A 26,239-nucleotide genomic window follows, 5' to 3' on the forward strand; every position below is an offset into this window, starting at 1 on the left:
TGAATTTCAGGTTAGTTCCAGTTAGGACCAACAGACTCAGGGACAGCTTCTTCCCCAAAGCTGTCACCATACTTAATGAGAACTGTTAATTTGTTTTATTTATTATTAATTCTTGCACTTTGACGGAGCAGCTCTGAATTTCATTATACTATTGCATAATGACAATAAAGGCTTTCTATTCTATTTCTATTGAGGAATATTTTATTTACGGCTGTACAGTCAACAAACCCTGATGTACTTTCTTTGCTGGATTATAAAATTATGAGTTTGCTTTATAATGAGGAGGTATTTGTTATAGGAGATACTACAGAAGTACTACGGTAGATCCTGTATGACTAGAGTCTGTTTTTGTCAGAGCGGTTATTTGTTTATTTATCGGTCTGTAACCGTCTGTGAATGTTTTTACAGTTTCTTGTGAGCCAGTTGTGGCTGGACACAAATGTGTAAAAATTAAAATCAATCAATCAATCTTTCATCATTGCTCTGCCTGGAATGTTCCACGGTGTGACATTAAACAGCTCTATTTTATTATTTATTCAATTACAGGTGGTTTTAAAGATCAAAAATACCTAGAAAAACAACATCCTGTCATCTCTCCACAGATCTGACCTGTAACTTGGCCTGGTTGTGTCTCCATGATGATAGAAAGGTTTAATGCCATACTGTGAAACATTACAGATAAAGCATTTGATGGACCCTCCACCAGAAAAGTTACATAATGCACCTTTAAAGCTCACAAGAGTCCATTTTGTTTAGCATAAGAGCTTAAATTTAAATAGTAACCAACCAATTATTCCAGCACAATTTTTTCTTGTTTGTAAAAATACACACATTTAACTTCCTGAATGTAAACTCCTGAAAATATTTCCCATGAATAAACAAAAACACATTGTGAATTGCAAATATTTTCAAACTTTTATTAAAAAATAGATTACCTGCTATTGTCAAACTATCAAGCCGCCAGTGTATTGAGTTACACACCAAAAGATAAATAATAATGGAAAAAAAAAAAACTCAAAATGCAAAGCAGCAAAAAAACCATAAGATGTATGGCAAATATTAGACCGAAAGTTAATCAGCATCAAATGGATTCATATATTGGCGTTACGAAAATATATTTCTTAAAGGCGCTGTACCTGATTTTTCTCCGTGTATTTGAGCAAAACTGTCTTGCCCCCGAACAGATATTTTGTAAAAGCAGGTCTTGAAATCAAAATAAGTCGTCATTTTGCAAGTCCAAGTCAAATCCCAAGTCAAATACAGGCAAGTCCAAGTCGAGTCTCGAGTCACTGGCCCATAAGTCTAAGTCTAGTCCAAGTCGTCTGCTTTGAGCTTCAAGTATTTCAAGTTTTTAAACCAAAGTACCAAATACAGCTTAGATTTTTGCAATTTGTATGAATTTTAAACTAAATTATACTTACAAGTAATGGTATGTTTATAAAAGAGTATTTAAATTTATAAAGAGTATGCACATTTTTCCCTTTTTCAAATGTTTTGACAAGATCTTAATGTGAATCTGTATGATCAGAAAAGAAAGAATTCAGATTTAAAAGTGCTTCTCAAGTCTTCTGAAGTCACAGGCCTCAAGTCCGAGTCAAGTCCCAAGTCTTAGTCCATTTTATCAAGTCAAGTGTCAAGTACTAAAAATAGTGACTCAAGTCTGACTCGAGTCAGGTCCCAACTTTTGCCTGTTTGCATCTAATTACGAAGCGGTTTATTGTCCGAGAATCAGGATGTGTGTGTTAGCATGCTAGCTATGGTAGGATTATTGCTGAAAGTTGTGAAAAGTGCTCATCGTGGTGAATAGTCAGGATGCTTTTTAGTTTTTAATACGGTAAAAATCAGGTACAGCGCCTTTAATGCAAGACACTACATATAAAAGGGATTTTCAGTTTTGCCATTAGAATATGTAGACTATTTTTTGTTTTATTTCGTATTGATTAGGGGTGTAACAATATCCAAGTCTCAACACACGATATCGTCACGGCATGAACCTCATGGTACGATATTTATTGTGATATCGTGGGAAAGTTTACAATATGGCGAGGAGGCTCACGATTAGGGATGTAACGATATCCAAATCTCTCGGTACGATATTTTCACGGTATACATCTCACAGTACGATATTTACTGCAACATTTTGTGGCGGCAACCAAAACTATTAACAGTTTTGTTGCTACTTTTCCTTTCTTTTAAAATGCCTTGACAAAACTTAAACCAAAAAACCTAAGACTTAAAAGAGCTTAGAACTGTTATTTCTTCATGTATTCTACACTGAAATGGAGCAAAGGATCATGGTCTATGTAGTTCCCTCTATGTTTTTGAGCTATTGCTGCACCATAACTCTTAATTTAAACAAAGACACTTGTAATTCGATATATATATTGTGATGGTCCGCGATATTATTGTGACTTTGACGATACGATATCATGATAATTCGGTTATTGTTACATCCTTACTAGTAATTTATTAAAAAACAATCACAAAAAATTTAAAGTTAAAATGTATGCACGCTGTTTACATGTAGTGTCTTGCGTGAAAAACACAAAATGCAAAGTTACAGAAAATCTCCAATCTTCTGCCAGGCGTTTCCAACAACGGCAGAAATAATATTGCATAGAAGTAATTAATTAGCTAAACAAAAGGTTTATTTTCATTTTTAAAAGTTTGTGTATTTGTATATTGGTAGTAGATAAATATAGATGAATTGATATGTGCTACAGTAATAATAATAACCACTATGTGAAGTGGAAATCCACAGCTCTATGCATTATTGTTAAACCAGTGAAGCTACGTCCAGCTGCAGTTCCCCAAAGTTCAATAGTTCACGCCCACGACGGAGCGGCCCGAGATCTGGATGTCATCGAACGGGAACAAGGCCAGGATCTGGAAAAAGAAACAAGGAGCAGGGTTTAGACCAGAGGACCAAGGAGCCAAATCTTTGTTTCACAAGACTCAAGTAAATCTCAAGTACTTGGTCTAAAGTCTGAGTCAGGACACAATTCAAAGACAGGCAAGTTGAATTCAAGGCTAATTCAAGTCCAAGTCGAGTCCAAGTCGAGTCCAAGCCAAGTCCACGTCAGGTCCCAAGTTTGTGGCATACAAGTTCAAGTCAAGTCCAAGACAAGTTCAGAGTCAGTGGCACATAAGTCCTAGTTAAGTCCAGTTCGAGTCCAAGTTGAATACAAGCCAAGTCCAAGTCAAGTCCCAAGTTTGTAGCATCTAAGTCCAATTCAAGCCCAAGGTCAATGGCATACAAGTTCAAGTCGAGTCCAAGTCGAGTCTAAGTCAAGTCCAAGTCAAGTCCAAGTCCAAGTCAAGTCCAAGTCAGCTCCAAGGTCAGTGGCATACAAGGTGAAGTTGAGTCCACATCAGGTCTAAGTCGAGTCCAAGCCAAGTCTAAGCCAAGTCAAGTCCCAGGTCAGTGGCATACAAGTCCAAGTCCAAGTCCAAGCCAAGTCCAAGTCAAGTCCAAGCCAAGTCACAAGTTTGTGGCATACAAGTCCGAGTCAAGTCCAAGACCAAGTCAAGTCCCATGTCAGTGGCACATAACTCCTAGTCAAGTCCAAGTCAAGTCCAAGCCAAGTCAAGTCCCAGGTCAGTGGCATACAAGTCCAAGTTGAGTCCAAGTCAAGTCCAGTCAATGCCAAGTCCAAGCCAATCCCAAGTTAAGTCTCAAGTTTGTGGCAACAAAACCCAAGTCAAGTTTCAAGTCAGTGGCATACAAGTCCATGTCAAGCCCAAGACTAAGTCAAGTCCTGTGTCAGTGGCACATAAGTCCAAGTTGAGTCCAAGTCAAGTCCCAAGTTTATGGCATAAAAGTCCAAGTCGAGTCCAAGTCAAGTTCAGTCCAGTTCTAAAATGTAGTGGAGTAGAAAGTACAGATACCTACGCTCAAATGTAGTGAAGTAAAAGTATAAAGTATCCACTGTAAAATGTATTTAGGTAAAGTACAGATACCTACAATTTGTACTTTACTTTTGTACTTTATTACTTCCACCTTTGGTTCAAATACAACCCCAGCAGTAAGTTTAATAGAATTTCTAAAGCCCATTGTCAGAAGTCTTACATCATCGTTGCCGTCAGCCAGGTCCAGCGGCGTCTCATCCTCCATGTTCCGCAGCATCTTGTCTGCCCCGGACTGGCACAGCAGGTTGGCGATGTGGGCGTCCTGGCGACCGACGGCCAGGTGCAGGGGCGTGCAGCCGTTAAACATGGCGGCATCCACGTTCACGCCCCAGTTCAAGAGCATCGTCACCAGGGCAACGTCATGGAGCTCCACCGCCAAGTGCAGGGGGGTTTTTCCACTAGTGCCATCCTGTGGGCAGAGAGGAGAGGAGGAGAGTCACTACGTTGTGTTCATGCACAGACTGTATAAAGAAAAAAAAATAAAATCCTTACTTTTTTCCCATTGTGGTTTATTTTGTACAATCATAAATGATAAACTTTTGTGAATTAATAACTAGATGACCCATGTTACATCATTTTATTTTGTTAGTTTTGTTTTATTTTATTATTTTGTATTATTTTAATTTAATACTATATATTTTTAATTAATTTAATTTAATTTAGTTTTTTTTAATGTATTTTTTATTATTTAATTGTGTTTTGTTTTAATTAATTTTTTTATTATCTTTTTTAGCATTTTATTTTGTTTTGTTTTATTAATTTTTTATTTTAATTAAATTTTGTTTTATTTATATTTTATTTTATTTTATTATTTTTTATTATTCTTAATTTAATTTTAATTTAATTTTGTTTTGTTTTATTTATTTTATTTTAATTTAATTTTTTTTAAATTTAATTACATTTTATACTTTATTATCCCCATAAGAAAATTATTAAATGATTTGAACCATGTACTGTCAAAATTTAACTTGTAGAGGCAGTATTGAGCATATCCTTTTGAAATGAGAAACCAAAACTGCACTTCAAAAGAAATATTGCTCTTGACCCTTTTGACCAGAAGACATCACACCTAATGCACGCTGACTCATCATTTACAACAGATGCCCTTCCGGTTTCTCACATCACTGGATTACTTACTGAAAACGTGCAATTACTTGCTTTTTTATTTCTTTCAATTTCAAGTCCAGTGGGATTCAAAAATAAACAGAAGGGGAATCTTTTTAGCGTCGCACACAACACTTTCGGTTTAACACCCTGGTAAACCCCTACTTAACCGGTGCACAAAGTAAAAGCAAATATTTCTAATTGCATTCATCACAATCAAATTGAAATCACTATTTGAATGGACACAATTGGCAAATCGCAAAGGGTGCATTTTCCTGAGTACCATCATTTCCTTTACAAACAAAATTTCTCATTTTATTCTGCATAAAAACAGCCAAGCCTGTAGTTTTGATCTGTACAAACTTGTTCTGAAATGTGATTCTTGTAATCGTTTGTCATTTCAGATTTCAGTGTTTTTGTCACTCTGCCAGGTGAGTTTAAAATGTGAATTATGAACAGAACAATTTGAAAAATATACGAATTACAATAGCAAAAAATTTAATTAGATATATCTCCCAAATCATTCAGCTCAACTTCTAAATAATAACTTCAAAAATATTCAACAACTCACCCTTACGTAACAGATAATACTCCCTACAACTGTACAACAATTCATCCTTATGTAAAAGAATACTCCCTACAACTGTACAACAACTCACCCTTATGTAACAGATAATACTTCCTACAACTGTATGACAACTCACCCTTATGTTACAGATAATACTCCCTACAACTGTATAACAACTCAGCTGTATGTAAAGGATAATAGTCCCTACAATTCTACAACTCATACTTATATAAAAGATAATACTCCCTACAACTGTACAACTCACGCTTATGTAAAGATAATACTGCCGACAACTGTACAACAACTCACCTTTACATAACGGATAATACTCCCTACAACTGTACAACAATTCACCCTTATGTTACAGATAATACTCCCTACAACTGTACAACAACTCACCCTGAATAATAATATCATTATTCCTATTGTATAAAGCAGAGATTTTATATTTTATTACTGATTTTTCTACTTTATTTTGACTTTGTCTAAGTCTAAGTCTACATCTCCAAAGCTCAAAATGCTCTGTTCCACCTTGTGACATCATGAAGTGGTCATTTTTATGTGTGAATGAAACAAAACACAACTCCAGATACAGTACATTTGCGATGAGGAAACAACATATATGCAGCATAGATCAGAAAATCACACAATATGGGCCCTTTAATCATAAAAATAAACAAATAAAGCGTAGGATTTTATATTGGGGTCTGAATGACACATGGGCTGTGAGGAGAGGCATGTTTGGTACATTGGGTATTTATTATTTCTGTCCGCTAATAGAAAGTTATGAGTGTCTGGGTGCGCTAATCTAATGTGTCTCTATCTAATTCTGTCCGCTCGAATGTAGCCGCTGAGCTAATGTGGCTGTATCACTGTCAACCGCCACAGGTGCACTGGATTCGTGCACCAGGACAGTACAGTAATAAACACGGCACCGAGACACAACCTCAAGGGCACATGACAGATCGGACTAAAACATCGTTAACGTTACAGTTGCCTTTTTTAAATACCGGTTTTATGGTTCACATTAGTAAACGCTGACAAAAAACGTTTTAAGAACTCATTAAAAATAAAAAATAAATTGATTTAAAAGTTCTATAATACGCAGAATTGACTCTTGTGAGCTTTAAGTCATGTTATAATGTTGTTACCGCATCTAAAACAAACTTGGAGTTGTGTTTTGTTTCATTCACACATGTTTGAGCAATCCTTTATTATTAGTCGGCGTACATCTCCAAGGCTCAAAACGTTCTGTCCCACCTTGTGATGTCATGAAGTGGTAGCCTATCTTTTAGCTTTAATTCAGAAGAGATTGGGGAATGCAAGAGCTGAAATGAGCCAAATGATTCCAGTGAAGGTGTATGGGGTTTAAACCATGGATCTATAATAAAAACTGAAAAAGACATTCCCCCTCTGTCCCGGCTCGAGACCGACTAGTGGCCGCTCCAGGTACTGCAACTCCCGGGAGCTTGGGCCCAAAAAGAATTCTCCCGTAGAGTGCGAAGCATTTTTAGAGAATTCAAACTGCCCATGTTCAGCTGACAGAGCATCGACAACTAGACTGATTCATCAGCTGGTTTCACTTCGTGGAAACTGTCTGACCTCGCAGCATTAGGATTCGTTCGCTCGACGGTAGGCAGGTACTTTTTAATTTAACCAGTCGCTTCTATTTGGTCGTGACATATGTAACGTAAGGAAAACTGGTATATTAAGCTTTTCCCAAATCCCGTAGGAAGAAGGGCAATAATGTCTTTCCCCTTGATAAAATTCGCCAAACATTCTCTTTGTTCTGGCTTTAAATCCTCGATCTCGGGAATCGTTGCCAACACAGAATGTATGGCACTTTTGGGGTTTTTGCGAACAGTCTAGTGTATTCTGATTCCTGACCTAGTCCTTGAAGAGAAATGAAATTGAGCAGAAGCACTAGGTGACGCCAACAAATAACGCCAATCAAAAAACAGTCTCGGTGCCTATTTTAATTTTGAAATGTCACCTCTCTGCATCTTGTTTCTCGTCATGGAGTTCAACAATGACTTTCTAAGACATGAAATTAAACGTGTTGCTATAAAAGAAGATGACATGTTTGTCCACAAAATTGTGACGATTTTTCAGGTAAGTCCTTCTAGCAGCAGAACTTCTGGGGCAAATAAACCAAAGAGAATAAAATATCAAAATTAAAATAGGCACCGAGACTGTTTTTATAGTTGTTATTTGAAATAAACTTTAAATTAAATATTGGAAATAGAAGTCGAAATCTGTTTTTTTTGTTTTGTTTTGACATTAAAACGGAAATAATAATCTTAACTGAAATACAGAGAACAAATCTTACACGGACCAAGGATCTAATTCCTCTAATTCTTGCGTTTTTTGGTACATAAATGGTCTTTTCTTACGTAACGAATCCTCACCAATTCTGTGAACTGTTGAATTCAGGTAATTCTGAGCTTTGAAGTAAGTTTCTCTGTGTCAACCACAAAGTTCAAACCAAAGAGGAAATTGAATGTACAGGTCAACCACATGTTTTTCCTTTTTTTCTTTTGTCTTGCGTATTGAAATGATGTCTACAGCCAACTCCAGTAAACAGTGACTCAGTGGTTTGGCCTTTCTATATTCTGGAGTAAAATAGCTACTCTTACTAAATACTGTGTCTGTACGGGCTCAAAACGAATAAAACTTTATTACTATATGGAAAAAAAAATGAGTACAGCACCTTTTAAGAGTCCATATTACGCCATTTTCTTGTCTGTTATAATGTTGTTTCCAGTATTTAGTATGTAGTTCTTCTCTCAAACAGAAAAAACCTCTTTGCTGTTCCACCTTGTGATGTTATGTGGTAATACAAGAAGTGCTCCACTGCGTTTTTAAACTCCATAAACTTTCGCTAGAATCATTTGGATCATTTCAGCCTTGGAATTGTCAATCTCTACTGAACTAAAGGTAAAATGTAGCTCTTAACTTGAAAACACGGAGACATAGACGTAATCCGTGTATCATTCGTTCATTCGCTTTTCAAAATAAAAACCAAAAATAAGAAAATGTTTTTTCAATTTTGTATTTAAATGAATAATTAATGGAAAAAATTGATAATGGATGTTTCCCGTTTACGTCACTTAAACTGTGATGCCGGACTTTAGCACCATATACGGACTGAATCAGGACTAAACCAGGACCAAACCAGGACTAAACCAGGACTAAACTGTTTTCAGTCCTGGTCTGGTCCTGGTCTTGATTTATTGTTTTAGATGCGGGACTTTTGCGCAACATACGGACTGAACCAGAACTGGGACCAGAACCAGACCAGAATCGTCCCGGTCTCAGTCCCAGACTCAGTCCCGGTCTCAGTCCTGGTCTGGTTCCGGTCTGGTCCCAGACCTGGTTCAGTCCGTATGTGGCGCAAAAGTGCCACATCTAAAACAATAAATCAAGACTGGGACCAGACCAGGACTGAAAACAGTTTACTCCTGGCTTAGTCCTGGTTTAGTCCTGATTTAGTCCTGGTTTGGTCCTGACTCAGTCCTGGTTCACTCTGTATGTGGCACAAAAGTCCGGCATCACAGTTTAAGTCACGTAAATGGGTCGTTATCCGTTTTTTCCATTCTTCATTTAAACACAAAATCAAAAACTGAAAAAACAAATCGTTATCTGTTTTTTCATTTTGGTGTTGGAAACAAATAATGAAGAAAATAGTTTTTTTTTTTTTTTCATTTTCTTATTTTAGGTTTTATTTTGAAAAACTAATGAACGAATGATACACAGACTCAAACTAATCTCACTTTATTTATTTAGCACATTTCATGAACTGTAACGTTTCGAAAGTGCTGCCCAGAAAAAACACTTTAAACAAACAAACAAACCAGCGCTAATAAAAATAATGATACATTCTAAAACAATAAATCAAGGCTAAAAGCAATAAATAAAATAATCACAGTATAAATAAATGAATAAAAGTCACAGGGGAATAAAAGAGAATCTTAAAATGAGGCTAAGTAAAGGATTACTCAAACATGTGTGAATGAAACAAAACTTAAGCTCCGGGTCTATTTTTGATGCGGTAACACGATTATAACACGGCCTAAAGTTCACAAGAGTCAGTTTTGCGTCATATAGGACCAAACGAACTAAACAGCGTCTGAAAAGTCTTAAAGAGCAGCGGAATGTGAAAGTCAATATTGTAAAACTCTGTCAATAAAAAGCCTCTTGGTTAACCAACCTGAATGTTCAGCTCTGCGCCTTTTTTCCTCAGGAGCTTTAAGACGTCGTGTTGTCCGAACAGAGTGGCCAAGTGTAGACACGCCAGACCTGGAGGAACACAATTATTAAAGAAGCACTATGGAACTTTTCTGCTGCAGAGACAGGAGACAGGAGAATCAGACACCTGCCTGTATCCATGGAGATGTTATTAGTTTGACTTAAGTATGCCACAGTATAGTATTAAAAGTATTAATCTCCACAAAACCCAGAAAGCGACAACACCGTGCTAAGTGAAAGGTCAGGTCTGTGGAGAGGCGAGCCTAGAGCTGTTGGATTATGGAAAAAATCATTATCACGATTATGTTGGTCAATACTGAAATCAAGATAATTTTTTTGTTACACAATGCATTTATTCAGCATTTCTCTCTAAAAATAACACTTAGTTATTGATAATTTATACAAAATTTTCAAACTGAAAATAAATCTAAGCTATAAATACATGTGTCTTAGAGCAGTTTTGCGATATATAAAACATAAAATGAATAAAATATACTTTGAACATGAAATAAGGCATAGAAAAACATAAATATATCCAAAATAAACTATATATCCAGCTGTTCTACAATCTCTATATTTATATACTTATTTATATTCTAAAAAAAAAAAAATATATATATATATATATATATATATATATATATATATATATATATATATATATCCCAAACTAAACTTTGTTAAGCTTTATAAATCGTTTCAACTCGATTATATGAGTTTGGAGATTGTTTGACACACAAATCAAAATCGCGATCAAAATTCCATTAATTGCACAGCCTTAAGTGAGCCCCACTGAGATATTTCTGACCAAAAAAAACACCTATAATAAATAAAAAAATAAGTTAAGTTTAATGTCATACTGTGAAATATTCCAGGCAAAGTAATAACACCTCATTTCATCATTTTGTGCATTATTTCATGTTTTGCGTTTCCAATCAGAGCATAATTTTAAATTATAAATCTACAACACTTACTCTAACTTGAGTAGTAGTTTTTCCACTTTTTTTTTTCTTACTTGAGTAGTGTGACCCGACTTTCAAAATCAAAAATGGGACACCCCCGGTTTGTGGTGGTTGGTAATAATAAAATTGTGAAACGAGTGCGTAATTAAGGAAATTTGTTGCACTCAGCTCATTCATGACTAACGTGAGTCAGTGTAGTCACATTTTCTTTGTGCTTTCGTTATTTTTAAGCAACTTTCCCCTACAAATGACAATGTATGCCTCTCTTTACTGTTGGCAGGGTTCAAATTGGTCAAAAATAGGGACACTTGGGACATTTCTTGTATAAAACTGAGACAAATCACTGGTTTGGGATAAATCTGCAGGGGCAGGGGACACAGGGCTCAAAACTGGGACTGTCCCGGGTAAAAAGGGACGTCTGGTCACACTACACTTGAGTGATTTCTTGGGCCACTACTTTATCAGTAATTATTTTGAACTCTATTCTAGTACAATTACGGTCTACTCTACCCAGCGCTGATCGTTATCATTCCAATAGATCTTTTTCACAACAGCCGGAAGTGCCTCGATGTAGGGTAAACGTCACTTATGTTAATGCTGTTCTATGGAAAATATCTGTAGAAATGTCTCATATATTTTCCACCAGCTTCATAAATCTGCCCCATCACCAAATCTTCATCCAACAAGGTCCACAAAGGATAAAGATTCTAACATGAAGACGTTATCCACAACTTTCAAGGTAAGAAAGACGAAAACGTAAAGGCGAACGATGACGACGCATTAGTGAACTACTCCTGAACAAAACTAACATTATGGTCATGAATAAAACATAAGTAACACGTAATTCATTAATAAGCAACTTGTGAACTCAGACTGATTCTACAATTAAAATTTAAAAAAATATTTCATGATGTAGATATTCGCATAGATAGAAAGAGAGAGATTTCTCTGTCGATGACCATAACGTTTTGCTCAGGGGTAGTTCTTAATTCACGTCGTTGTTCCCCTTTAAGTTTTCGTCTTTCTTACCTTCATAGTTGTGGATAAATTCTTTATGAACAGAATATTTCTTTTGCCGACCTTGTTGGATGAAGATTTGGTGATGGGGCATGTGGGAGCCTAAATTTTTTCATTACTGAGATAATTATTCTTATTTTGTTTCATTTAATATTTACTTAAAATGCATGATTTTGGTATTTTGATAATTCTTTATGGTTAACATGATTATTTGTTGATTATATGCTAGATAATTTATTTAAATTTTTCTTTCAATTAATTATTGCTAATGTTAATCATAAGTTTACTTAAGAAATGTTTAATTTTTGTATTATTTTGTGGTGTATGGCTCCTTATTTAAGGCTAGTGCAGATGCCAAACAGTGGAGCCAAACAGTTTTTTGACCTCCTGTCACCTGTATGTTAAAAGGTTTTTAGTATGTATTTGTATGTCCCAGTTTTGTGAATACTCAGTAAAGAGTTTTTAACTGCACTTGGATCGCTCTCTGTGGATTCTTTTATTGTTGAGACATTTTAAAAGGTGGAACAAGGTGTGCAAAGCGTCAACTATGGCTTCACAAATGTCTGGACCATACAGGGCAAATTTATGAAGCTGGTGGAAAATACACGAGACATTTCCACAGATATTTTGAAAACCATTAACCTAAGTGATGTTTACCCTACATCTCGGCACTTCCAGCCGTTGTGAAAAATGTCTATTATGTACCATTTACAGAAATAAATACAGTGTTTCCCATTAATACAGGAGACTACGTTGGCCCCCATAGACTATTACATAAATGAACAGAGCTAACGCACTTCAAGCTCCATTGACTCTGGCTCCAAATGACTTTATATTGAAAAAGTGTGGCCCTTCTCTCTGTAACTGCTGCAGTGAGCCTCGTCATTTTGCTCATATTAACTTGCCTACATAAACCTGTTTATTTTGCCATTTTGTCCATAAAGATAAAAAAGATATGAACATTAAAAACAGAGCAATGAGGTGGCTGCTTTCATAACAAAATGAGACTTTATTGCTCATCCTGTTCTCATAAACTCGAAGAGACTACACAGGTCAAAGTGAAACTAAAATGATTCAGCTAAAAATCACTTGTGGCTAAAAAGTCTCGACAAAACCTATGACAAAGACTTTTCCGACAGTCTCCTCCTCCGTGTGTGTGTTGTAGCAATACCTCTCCAGTTGTGCATCTCCAGCACTGGACCCAGCTTGGTGGGGGTCAGGTCTCGGGTCATGTGGGTGACGCACTGGGTCTGGCCGTGCTGACAGGCCACGTGCAGGGCTGTGTTCCCCTCTCTGTCCTGGAGCTCCAGACTGGCCCCTCGCTCCACCAGGCTCCTCACCACCTCCGCCTGGTCCAGGTACACGGCCAGGTGCAGCGGGCTCTGGGGAAACACAACACGAGGCCTGTCACAGCACATACTTCAGTGCAATGTATTGTAGAGGAATATTTTGATAAACGATAATAGTTTAGTTTCAGTTTATGCCACTGACACAACGCAGGAAAATCCCAGTAAACCAGTTTTTAAATGTACTGTATTATTAAAGGTCCTGAGCTGTAACAAATAAATAGCAGAAGGAACCAATAATTAGCCATAAAAGTTATTTATTCTACTCTCTACAGTTGAAATCTCCTGGCCTGATTCATTAGCCGGTTTCACTTCGTAGACCTCGCAGCGTTAGGATTCATTCGCTTGACGGTAGGTAGGTACTTTTTTTCATTTAACCCACAGGTGTCAAACATGCGGCCCGGGGGCCAGATCCGGCCCTCCAAGACCTTTAATCTGGCCCTCGGCTGATTTTCTACTAAAATACTTTAATTCTATTTTACTATTAAAATATTGGTAATTTTCTGCGCTGCTTAGCATATCAGCGTCTCTGTACGTGGCCCCTCCCACCAAAGCAGCACAAATGAAGACTTGTCTCTTTCCAAACGCTCTTAAAAGACGATCATTTTGACTGTTGACCGTGACACCCTCATCAACAAAATGTCAAAAATGAGAAAAGTGGAGCCGAGTGCAGGATTTTCCAAGAAAAATTTACTTATTCCTATTTATACAAGTTAATGTTAAACAAGTTCATGTTAAGACATTGTGTTGAAATTGTATTTTTCTTAAAGTTTCAGGTTGTTCATAATATTATAGTATATTGTAAAAGAAAGAGTTCATCAATTAAAAAGATTTCTGTAATAGATTTGTGTTTCTCTGCACAAATATTTGAACTTATTGTTATTTTTGGGGTTTATATGACATGAGTTTTCTGATCCGGCCCCTTTGGGATCAAAGTCAGTTGGATATGGCCCCCGGACCAAAATGAGTTTGACACCCCTGATTTAACCAATCACTGCTATTTGGTCGTAGCTGGTATATTATAAGCTTTTCCCAAATCCCATAGGAAGAAGGGAAATAATGTCTTTCCCCTTGATAAAATTCACCAAACATTCTCTTTGTTCCGGCTTTAAATCCTCGATCTCGGGAATCATTGACAACACAGAATGTATGGCTCTTCCCTGATTGGCTGGTGCCCGAACTTGCACTTTCGGGGTTCTTGCAAACCGTCTAGTGTATTCTGATTCCTGACCTAGTCGCTGGAGAGAAATTAAATTAAGCAGAGGCACTAGGTGGCGCCAGCCTGGCTACAAATCTCCCCATTTTGCAAATAAATTGTATACACGATAAACACTGAGCCCCAAAATGTATAGTTCCAGCTTTCATATATTGAATAAAAAGTTGATATCGTAATTATTGTGACCGACACACAACACAACCAGATCAAATCAGTTGTAAGTTTGGGCACACCTCCTCCTTCAGTGTTTTGTTTTGCCTCATTATGTTAGCTACTTTTTACATTTTTGATACTTAGGAAAACAACAAATGATGATACCAGATACGTGGAATTGTGTAGCAAAGAAAAAAAAAGTTAAATAATGCAACTAAATGTTTTTTTATGTTTTATATTCTAGTTCAGGAGTCTCCAACCTGTAGCTCTCCACTCCATTCTAAGTAGCTCACCAAGGGATTTCGGAATTATACGATTGTGCTGAATAACAAAAATTTGGTTAATTAAATGCCCATTATCATTGTAAATATGTAATTCTGAAGCCCAACTTTGTGCACTAATAAATGGACAATGGTTTATGTTTTATAAGCATCTAACTGTGCCCCAAGGCTTACCCTCTTTCTTATAATCGTCTCACTTTCTTGTGGTCGCTAAAATGAGTAGCTCTCTGGCATTTTTGTTTTGTAAAAGAAACTCGCCGGAGGAAAAAGGCTGGAGATCACTGTTCTAGTTCTTCAAAATAATCACCCTTTGCTTTGCTAACAGTGGTAAAACACTTGGCCTTCTCTCAATGAGCTCCTTGATAAAGAAATGGTTTTCACTTCACAGCTGTCAGGATCAGGAAATACAAAGAGCACAAAGCAGTGATCAAAGCAAAGGGTGGCTATTTTTACAGAAAATGAATCTAAAACAAATTACAATGTACATTCCGTGTTTCTTCATTCATAGTTTTGGTGCTTTCTAGGGGTGTAACGATATCCAAATATCTCGGTACGATATTATCACGATATGCATCTCACGATACGATATTTATTATGGTATTTTGAAGCTAATATAAAACTATTGATTCAGTTGTTTCTGTTGAACATTCAGCACAAATCTGTATCAAAATCACTACATTTGAAGCTTTATTAGATCTCAAAACCTTCGCAAAATACTTTTATTCTTTAAGCATGTGAACTTTCATATTTTTACTGAAGTAGCTTTTTTCATGTGACACTTTTACTTTTAATTGACTTTTTTTTTAGGGAGCCTGCTCCTTATTGGGAGCCGTGTCTTCTCTTTCTCTCACCCTCTCTCTTTCTCTCACTTTTTTTCTCTTCGCGCCGCATGCAGACTCGTGGTTTGACAGCGGGCAGCAGCTGAAAATGAAACTTTCAGAAATATGCGTGTGCTTAGGATAAAAAAAAAACAAAAAAAACCCTGCATATTTGGCTGTAGTTTGGCATAAAATAAATAAATCGGGACTAATCTTGGGCTCAAGAGAGGGACAGAGATAGAGACCGAGTCCCGACACTCAGTCCTGGTTCAGTTCTGGTTCAGTTCTGGTTTAGACTTGCTTTAGACGTGCTTTAGTCCTGCTTGCAACAAAACAATCTGAAGAGCCGCTTGGGAGCTGAAAGAGCCAGCTGCTTTTAGTGAGCTGAGCCAAAAGAGCCTGGTTCTCTAAAAAAAACTTAAATATCCATTACTAGTAGCTAGAATATGATGCAAAAATGCTATTAGGCCGACCTACTGTCTGTAAATATGACGCAAAGAGTCAGAATAACAATAAATGTTGCTTAAATAAACCCAATTTAAAATCCACTAGAGCCAAACCTAAATTTTTTTAAACAATTCAAGATTTACAGTGAATTTTTACATCACTAAATATATTGGTGATTATATCGGCTATCGGCAGCTCCAACTCCCATTTTATCAGTATCGTATCGGCCACAACAAAATGCATATCGGTCGGGCCTTACTTTTGAAGATACGATATCACGATATTTCGGTTAGTGCGTTCAGTAAGATTCCAAAGCTTCAAGTATCAGATATAAACTGATACCAGAGCAGAGAACGAGAGCCTTTTATTTCCTTTAAAACAAAATAAAACACGACAAAACTGAACCAAATGTGTTATGTAACTGTTATGTATCTCTCAAGTACCTATAGAACAGCTTTGTATAAATAAAAGTTCACATATTGGGGAAACTTTCTGAGCCCAGTGCCATCTGTAAAAACCGATATGTCTGGAAGTTAATTCAATCCATCGCATTTTTCAGTCTTGGCGCCAGTGTCCGATATCAGTAACACATCGGTGCATTCCTAGATTCTGCAGTGTAAACAGTGATGAAAGTAAAGACAAAATAAAAACGAAACTGTGCGTCCAGACTTTTGACTGGTAGTGAACGTGACAGCTGTGAAAGAAATCTTGGTGATCAGTAAGTTAAAAGGGCAAAAGTTCAAAACCTTTTAGTATCTGTGTGGTCTGACCATATTTGATCCAACCTGCACTCACAAGACTACAACAGAAATCTATTATTATACAGAAAAGCACAAGGAAACAGTGAGTTAAAACACCTTTTGAACATTCTGACAAGACTGTTAACTCAGCGATGTTTGTGTAGTTTTTAGCTCATTCAAGCTGCGAAACAGAAAGTCAAAAGTTTTAGAACGCCACACTTTTTCCAGTTTTTTACGGTTTACTCTTAACCAAAACGTATTCTAAACTTTTGATTCATGAAAGTGTCCACCTTTGGCAGATATAACAGCTGAACACACTCGTGGCTCGTTTTTTTTTTACAATAGAAATCAAATATGCTTCAGAAAGTTCTTCCCAAGTCTGTTGCAGAAGTTCCCATAAATGTGTGGCACTTGTAGGTTTCTTGATTTTCACTCTTCTGTTCAGTTCATCCCAAACCAGCTCGATGGGTTTTAAGTCTGGACACTCCATGTTTTCAAGTTTACCATCTTGTTCATTTTTCCTGATGTAGTTTTGGCAGAGCTTGGACTTGTGTTTTGTATCTTTTATCTTTTTTTTAACCTCTGGGTGTTCAGTTCTTACCTTTGTACCATTTCAAGCTCTTCATTGGACTTGCACGACTTGAATTACAATAAATAACTGGAAAAATTAGGATGTTCTAAAACTTTTGACCTTTGCCATTGAAAAAAAAAAAGACTAACAGAACCAGTTCATTTTAAATGCTTGCAGCGGTGAACATATTCCTCACTGATTTGCATCCAAATTATCCACTGCAAAGAGTTTTTATGCACTTATCTCCACTTTCAAAGGTCACACCAATAATGCCAACAACAATTAGCATGATAACAACACACTTCCTTGTTCAAGCAGACACAGCACAAACACAGGAGAATCATTTTGACCCTAGAGCTACTTTTACTGTATATCTGTACTGGGATAAAACACATTTTATTTTATTGTTACATGATAAAACTGAGTACAGCACCTTTAAAGAGCAAAATATTGTGATATTTTCTGATCTATGTTATACCTGGAGTTGAGTTTGTGTTTCTTTAACATGTTTAACACACAAATCCTGCGTATGTAGTTCTATGTAGTTCTTCTCTCAAACAGAAAACACTTTGTTCCACCTTCTGATGTGGTTCGCTGTGTTTTTAAACTCTTTACACCTTTAGAATTAGAATCATTTGGATAATTTCATCCCTGGAATTGCCAATGTTTACTGAACACAAAGCAAAATGTGCTGTTAACATGAAAAGTACCACTTCATGACATCACAAGGTGGAATAGAGCATTTTGAGCTTTGAAGATGCAAATGGACTAATAATAAAGGGTAACTCATCAGTCACGAGTACGTTTCTGAGTCAGTTTTGTGTAATATGTCAGCATGTAACGATATCCAACTCTCACAATACGATATTGTCACAGTATGAACATCACGGTACGATATTTATTGCGATATCGTGGGAAAGCTCAAGATATGGTGGGGAGGCTCAAGATTTGGGATGTAACAATATCCAAATCTCTTATGATATTTACGCAATATTTTCACAATATACATCTCACGGTACGATTATTTATTGTGATATTTTGTAGAGGCTAACAAAACTGTTAATACGCTACTTTTTCTTCTGAAAAAAATGTCTTGACAAGACTTAATCCAAAGAACTAAGACTTAAAGGGCCCATCTCATGCAAAATCAACTTTTCCGAGCTTTCTACCTTCTAAGAGTGATGTGTGGGCCTTGTATATGTCGCTGAAGTGGTTTTTAGATTGATTAAGCATTTTTTTTTAACAAATTGCAGCGTATTTCTGCCACCCTCCCACGCGACAACGAACTAAAGCTGCTACAACGATGACGCGGCAGATACACCTATGACGCGTTTGACGTAGCAGAAAGCGCTTTGCGGCTCACTCAGAGTCTACGTCACGTTTGGAGGTCGGAGCCTGTGCTTTCCCAGAACGAGCGGGCGGAGGAGCAATAGTCGGTCTTTCATAGTTCCTGGTCTGTGCCTGCCTCCAAGAAATCAGTAAGATTTCATAACTGTTGTGTAATGGATGTTCCAAAACCCAACTGTGCTTGTATATGTGCAGAAGATACAATGTGAAAAGAGTTATTTTGCATGAGATGGGCCCTTTAAAAGTGCTTAGAACTGTTATTTCTTCATGTAGTCTACACCGAAATGGATGGATCATGGTCTATGTAGTTACCTCAGTTTTTTTTTTAGCTGTTGCTGCACTATAACTCTTAATTTAAGCAAAGAGACTTGTAATTCCATATATTGTGATGGTCCACGATATTATTGTGAGAACTTTGACAATATGATATCACAATATTTCAGTTAATGCTACATCCCTAGTAATATTGGACCTTTAATTGTGCTTTTACAGTACTGATGAATTATGGTGTACTTTCTCAGGAAGTGGGGCATTCTTTGGGTTGTTTCCGCTCCGATGTACTGTGCACTTTTGCTTCCTACTCATCTGTCATCTGGAAGGACAGGATGAACCACCACGATGTCTGGAGGTAGCCTGAAGCAGGGGAGGTTCCAAGGCCCCGTCCCTTTACGCGAATATTAGGACCAAGCACGCCCACAGATGCACTTCGAAGTACTGCAGGGCCGGGCTTAACGTAAAGAGGAACTACTGCTACTACTACGGCAGTTCTCTGGAAGTACAGGTTAAAAATACTGCATCTGAGTATGTGAGGGCTTTGGGGAAGTTACCAGTGACTGAAACTCGTGTTGGTTTATAAGAATTAGAATGGTCAGAGTGGTCAGGTCTTACTAGAAGTCTGTCATAAGGAAGCAAGATTGAAAAGGTGATATGTAATGAGTAATACGTTACTACAGATAAGGAATATTAAACGAGATATTAACTTGGCAAAAGAAAGATATTCATTGTTGCATTGTTTTCCCATGTGGTGTGGTTTTACATGCACCAAACTCACTAGAATTAGGGGAGTGCAAAAATATCAAAAACATCAATCAATATATCATATCATTTAATGTGATGATACAGCACTGATATTTTGTGGGCTGCTGTATCAATATATCGCCAAGAGTTTTCTAAATATTTTTGTTACAGCTCTACGGTTTTGTTGCTTGTTTAGAGGAAGGAAATTTGTTTATTTGACATTTTCACTAATTTGATTATTAAAATTTTTGTGTTTCAAATGAACTTTGTACAAGAAGTTGTTTAACAAAGACTTTTACTATCACAGACAAGATTTAGCCTTTATTTTTTACTGAACCGTATCGAATCGATTTAAAAAATATCGTATCATGGCTTATGTATCGAGGTATGTATTGTATCGGCAACTTCTTAATGATACCCAGGCCTAACTAGAACTTTTTTTCTTTAACATAAAACATTTGAAAGGAGCTGTACTTGATTTTTACTAGGGCTGGGTATCATATCGTCTCTCATGATTCGATACATGGCTCACGATACGATATTATCATGATACAGCAAAACATATGATGAATTACACATGATATTCTGTGATATGTTGCATTTTTTTTAAAAGACCCAAACATATCTTAAACTGCTACTTGTGCAAAGTTAATATGAAATACATTCATTTTAATCATGCATAAACAAGTTTTCTTCCACTAAATGAGCAAAAAATTGTGTGGTTAAAAAAAAAAAAATCAGCTTAAAGATACCAAAAAAACAATATAACGGAAGAAGCCTACCATCACGATATATTAATATTTTTGCACACCCCTAATTTTTACTGTCTTAAAAACATGAAAAACAGATTTGAAAGAAGCTGTACTTGATTTTTACTAGTCACCGTCTCTCACGATTCGATACCATACTTGATATAAAACTCACGATAAGATATTTTCACAATATGGTGATACATACAATTAATTACACATGGTGTTCTGTGATATGTTGTTGTTTTTTTAAGAACCAAACACATTTTAGCAACAATATTTCTTTCTTAGGCCTCATCCACACTAGTGCGTATTTGAGTCATTTTCATTGCAGATGTAATGTTCGTCCACACTAATCCGGTGGAAAAACGGCTCCAGAGGCGGAATGATCTGGTGCCGCCAGCTCCCACGAATTCATTCATCTGAGTACAGATCTGATCCGGCACTGTGAAAACGTTGATACACTGACATAGGAGCTCTAGTTGCGTTCTTATTGGACCACGTCACTGTGACTTGTGCCTTACTGATTTGCTGTGTTTGTGACATTGTTCATGTGACGCTATTGTGGAAAACAGTTTAAACAAACCACAGACAAATGGGAAACAACGTAGACAGAACTACTTGATACTTTCACGTTTGCCATCTTCCTCGGCTTGAAATCAGCTACTACAACTTCAGACACGATGCTCCACTTCCTTGTTTTTACCGCCCACATGACATCATGATGACGTGACACCAGCCTATTCATGTGACTAGTGTTTCAGGCCGTTTCACATTACTGTGTGAAGGGAAGGCTTTGATTGCGGAGACAGAAAAGACGTGTCTGGACGCAAATTGTTCCCGATAAGGTGATACATTTCAGTGTAAACGTAACCTTAAACCACTACTTGTGCAAAGTTAATATGAAATACATTTATTTTAATCATCGAGTTGAGTGAATATGTCAACTGTATTGCATAAACAAGTTTTCTTCTACTAAATGAGAAAAAACTGTACTAAACTGCTACTGCTACTACTGCTACTACTACTACTACTACTGCTACTACTGCTACTACTGCTACTACTGCTACTACTACTGCTACTACTACTACTACTACTACTACTGCTACTACTACTACTACTGCTGCTACTGCTACTACTATTACTGCTATTGCTACTACTACTACTACTACTACTACTACTACTACTACTGCTACTACTACTGCTACTACTACTACTACTACTACTACTGCTACTACTACTACTACTGCTACTACTGCTACTACTACTGCTACTACTACTACTACTGCTATTGCTACTACTACTACTGCTACTACTACTACTACTACTACTACTACTACTACTACTACTACTACTACTACTACTACTACTACTACTACTACTACTACTACTACTACTATTGCTACTACTACTACTACTACTACTACTACTGCTATTGCTACTACTGCTGCTACAACTGCTACTGCTACTACTACTACTACTGCTACTACTACTACTACTATTGCTACTACTACTACTACTATTGCTACTACTACTGCTACTACTGCTACTGCTAATGCTACTACTACTACTACTACTACTACTACTGCTGCTAGTACTACTACTACTGCTTCTACTACTACCACTACAACTTCCGCTACCACTACCACTACTGCTACTGCTACTACTACCACTACTACCACTACTACCACTACCACTGCTACTACTACTATGCTACTACTGCTACTACATTATTTGACATGTTACCTGGTACAAGTTGTTCTGAATATCCAGCACCTCTTTGGGGAAGAGGTCTATGAGCTGCTGGGCAAACTTCTCGTCTTCGTGAATGATGGCGAGGTGCAAGATTCTGCAGAGGAAAAAACACGAAACGATTATCAGAAATAAAATCACAAGCTTGCACAACATCTGTAGGCTCTGACCTATTGTGACACCGAGCGATCCAAACCAACACATTTCACAGAGCCTGACAGAAAATATTGCATCATCACTTTCCTCGGTATTCATCTGTGTGCGCAGCAAACGGCAAGAGTTAGTGGTGGTGGAAGCACGTTGAGCAATAACTTTGAGATGTGCTGATAAAAACGCTTCGGAGTTGTACACATGCCACGAATGATGAAGCCAGGAGGGAGTATTTAAATCAGGACGATAAAAAACAAATGAATCATGTTTTCAATTTGGTCTAATGAACAAATAGCAGAGGTGGGACCAAGTCATTGTTTTGCAAGTCTCAAGTATTTGACCTCAAGTCCCGAGTCAAATACAGGCAAGTACAAGTCGAGTCTCGAGACGCTGATTCTTAAGTCCGAGTCAAGTCCAAGTCATTTCAAATCTTTAAACCAAAAAAGTACCAAATACAGCTTAGATTTTTGCCATTTATATGAATTTTAAACTACATTGTACTTAAAAAAATCATGGTATATGCTGCTACTACTACTACTACTACTGCTGCTGCTACTACTGCTCCTACTACTACTACTACTACTTACTGCTACTACTACTACTACTACTACTACTACTACTGCTACTACTACTGCTACTACTACTGACTACTGCTACTACTGCTACTACTACTACTACTACTACTACTACTGCTACTACTACTACTACTACTACTACTAACTACTACTACTACTACTACTACTACTACTACTACTGGCTACTACTACTACTGGTACTACTACTACTACTACTGGTACTACTACTGGTACTACTACTGCTACTACTACTACTGCTGTACTACTACTGGCTACTACTACTACTACTGCTGCTACTACTACTACTGCTGCTACTACTGCTACTACTACTACTACTACTACTGCTGCTACTACTACTACTACTACTGGTAATTCATATAAATTTTGCAATTTATATAAATTAAACTAAACTGTACTTAATAAAATCATGGTATATTTATATGAGTATTTATATAAAAGTTGTAGAAATGCTCATTTTTCCTTTTTAAATGTTTTGTCAAGACTTTAGTGTGAATCATTACGGTCAGCACTTAAAGAATTAAGATTTAAGAGAGCTTAACAGTTATTTTGTCATGAAGGATCAAGGATCATGTTCTATCTAGTTCCCTCTGTTTTACTGTATTGTACTGTGCATTACTGTAGTACATTTGAGTATCACAGTACTTCAGTTACATCCAAAATAACAAACAGAATTGGGACGGACATGTTCGCCACATTTGCCACATTTATCAACTGTAAAGAGAAAAGTATTTTCTAAAAACATATATATTTTTTTAAGGAGAACCATCAAGTCTTCTCAAGTCTGAGTCCAGTCCTGAGTCACTGACCTTCAAGTCCAAGTCAAGTCCCAAGTCTTAGTCCATTTTATCAAGTCAAGTCTTAAGTCGTAAAAATAGTGACTCAAGTCTAACTCGAGTCCAAGTCACAACCCTAACCCTAACCCAAGTCTCCACCTCTGACAAATAGGGCTGGGTATAAGTAAGAAGTTGCCAATACAATACATACCTTAATACAGTGCAAAGTTCATATGAAACACAAACATTTTAATCATCAAAACAGTCAAAATGTCAAATATGTTGCATAAACGAGTTTTGTTCCACGAAACAAACAACAAAACTGTAGCACTGTAAAAAAATAATCTAACAAAATATACCAAAAATATTCTTGGTGATATATTGATACAGCAGCTTACAATATCGATACTGTATCATAAAATTAAACGATACGACATATTGATATTTTGATATTTTTGCACACCCCTATTAACAAATCATAAAAATGTATTTCAAATGTGCATTTTATAACTTCTGTAGATGTAATTCCTTGTCTGGAATGTTTTACAGTATGGTATTAAACCTTTTTATCTTCATGGAGACCAAAGCAGACCACGTTACAGGTCAGATCTGTGGAAAGGCGACCCCACCCACCAAAAAATATTCTTGTCGATACAGCATATTGAAAAAGCAGAAAACGTATCACCAGATTTAGTCTCACAATATATTGATATTTTCACACGCCCCTCATTTTTACCATCTTAAAAATATGAAAAACAGAATTACTCACTACAGTTTCGGTTAATTTATGCATTCCAAACATCATAATTATTCACCATAACGAGTTTCTAAGCGCTTTCCACAACTTTCCGAGACCACAGCAGAGTTTTTCTACAAAGGACTAAGTTACAGGTCAGATCTGCGGAGGGGCGACCCCGCTCACAGTCAGAATCTCTGTTTTTCTGGGTATTTTTGAGCTATAAAACCACCTGTAATTAAGTAATAAGTTTAAGGTACAGCTGTTTAATGTCATACTGTGGAACATTCCAGACAGAGCAACGACATCTCCACAGAGACAAGCACGTGACAAAGCCAAAAAGTTTTTAATTTGCAGTTACGGGCAGAGGATTGGCTGTGCACATCTCCATTAAAAAGACTCAAATAACAGATCATTAAAATTTCATTACTGTAAATGCACAGCTCTAACTCAAATATGTGAAATATGTGAAAGTACTTTTATAACTACTCCTGGTACTACCACTAGGGCTGGGTACTCTCAACTACATCATTATACAACATTTACAGAGCCCATGATATAAATCTTATCCTGATACTCGTACCTTGATACAATAAACGTCCTGATATATGGATCCGTTAAAAGCAGTGTTAAAAGTTTGATTATGCAGAAGAAGGGAGTAAAAAGGGCCAATATTACGCTATTTTCTGAACCATATTGTAATGTTTCCTCATCAAAAACAAACCTGCAGTTGTGTTTTGTTTCATTCACACATGTTTAACACACACAAAAAAACTGCATATTTAGACTGAAAATACAGAAAACACTCTGCTCCACCTTCATTCCACCTTGTTTTTAAACTCCATACATCTTCACTCGATTCATTTGGATGATTTGAGCTCTGGAATTGCCAAACTCTACTGAACAAAAGGTAAAAGGTTGCTGTGAAAATGTGAAAACTATCACTTCATGACATCACAAGCTGGAGCAGAACATTTTGAGCTTTGGAGATGTAGACAGACTAATAATAAAGGATTACTCAGACGTGTGTGAATGAAACAAAACACAACTTATAACACAGCTAAAACCTCACAAGAATCCATTTTGTGTAATACTGGACCTTTTACTACTACTAATACTACTACTAATACTACTACTACTACTACTACTACTAATACTGCTACTAAGGCTGTGCAATTAACCGAATTTTGATTGCAATTTCGATTCGTGTGTCAAAAGATCACAAACAAGCTTAACACAGTTTATTTTGGGATATTTATTTAATCTTTTAAATATAGAGATTGTAGAAGAGCTGGATATATAGTTTATTTTGGGTACATTTAAGTTTTTCAATGCCTTATTTCATGTTCAAAGTATATTTTATTAATTTTATGTTTTATACTTCACAAAACTGCTCTAATGTTCATATTTGTAGCCTGTATTTATTTTCAGTTTGAAAGTTTTGCGTAAATTATTAATAATTTTTTTTTCTTTTGAGAGAGAGAGAGAAATGCTGAATAAATGCATCGTGTAACTAAAAAAATAATCATTTGAATAATCGTGATTTCAATATTGATCAAAATAATCGTGATAATGATTTTTTCCCACAATTATTGCTACTACTGCTACTACTACTACTACTGCAACTCCTACTACTGCAACTCCTACTACTACTACTACGACTACTGCAACTACTACTACTACTACTACTACTATACTACACTACTATACTGCTGCTACTACTACTACTACTGCTACTG

At 36.6% G+C, this 26,239-nt stretch overlaps 1 protein-coding gene across 1 annotated transcript; it reads right to left on the bottom strand.

Annotated features, from left to right (window-relative positions):
• Positions 1 to 889: 889 nt before the first annotated feature.
• LOC110164304 (nuclear factor of kappa light polypeptide gene enhancer in B-cells inhibitor, epsilon) lies at positions 890 to 22,416 on the bottom strand. The gene is made up of 5 exons (XM_020929344.2): positions 22,240 to 22,416; positions 12,980 to 13,190; positions 9,792 to 9,880; positions 4,070 to 4,318; positions 890 to 2,886 (listed from the first exon to the last, which is right to left on the bottom strand). Exons 1-5 carry the CDS (start codon positions 22,399 to 22,401, stop codon positions 2,818 to 2,820), a joined length of 780 nt encoding a protein of 259 aa, XP_020785003.2. The 5' UTR covers positions 22,402 to 22,416; the 3' UTR covers positions 890 to 2,817.
• Positions 22,417 to 26,239: the final 3,823 nt, after the last annotated feature.

The sequence above is a fragment of the Boleophthalmus pectinirostris genome, unplaced genomic scaffold, assembly GCF_026225935.1.
Source record: "Boleophthalmus pectinirostris isolate CB_2022bp ecotype Guang Dong unplaced genomic scaffold, ASM2622593v1 HiC_scaffold_13, whole genome shotgun sequence".
Lineage (NCBI taxonomy): Eukaryota > Metazoa > Chordata > Actinopteri > Gobiiformes > Gobiidae > Boleophthalmus > Boleophthalmus pectinirostris.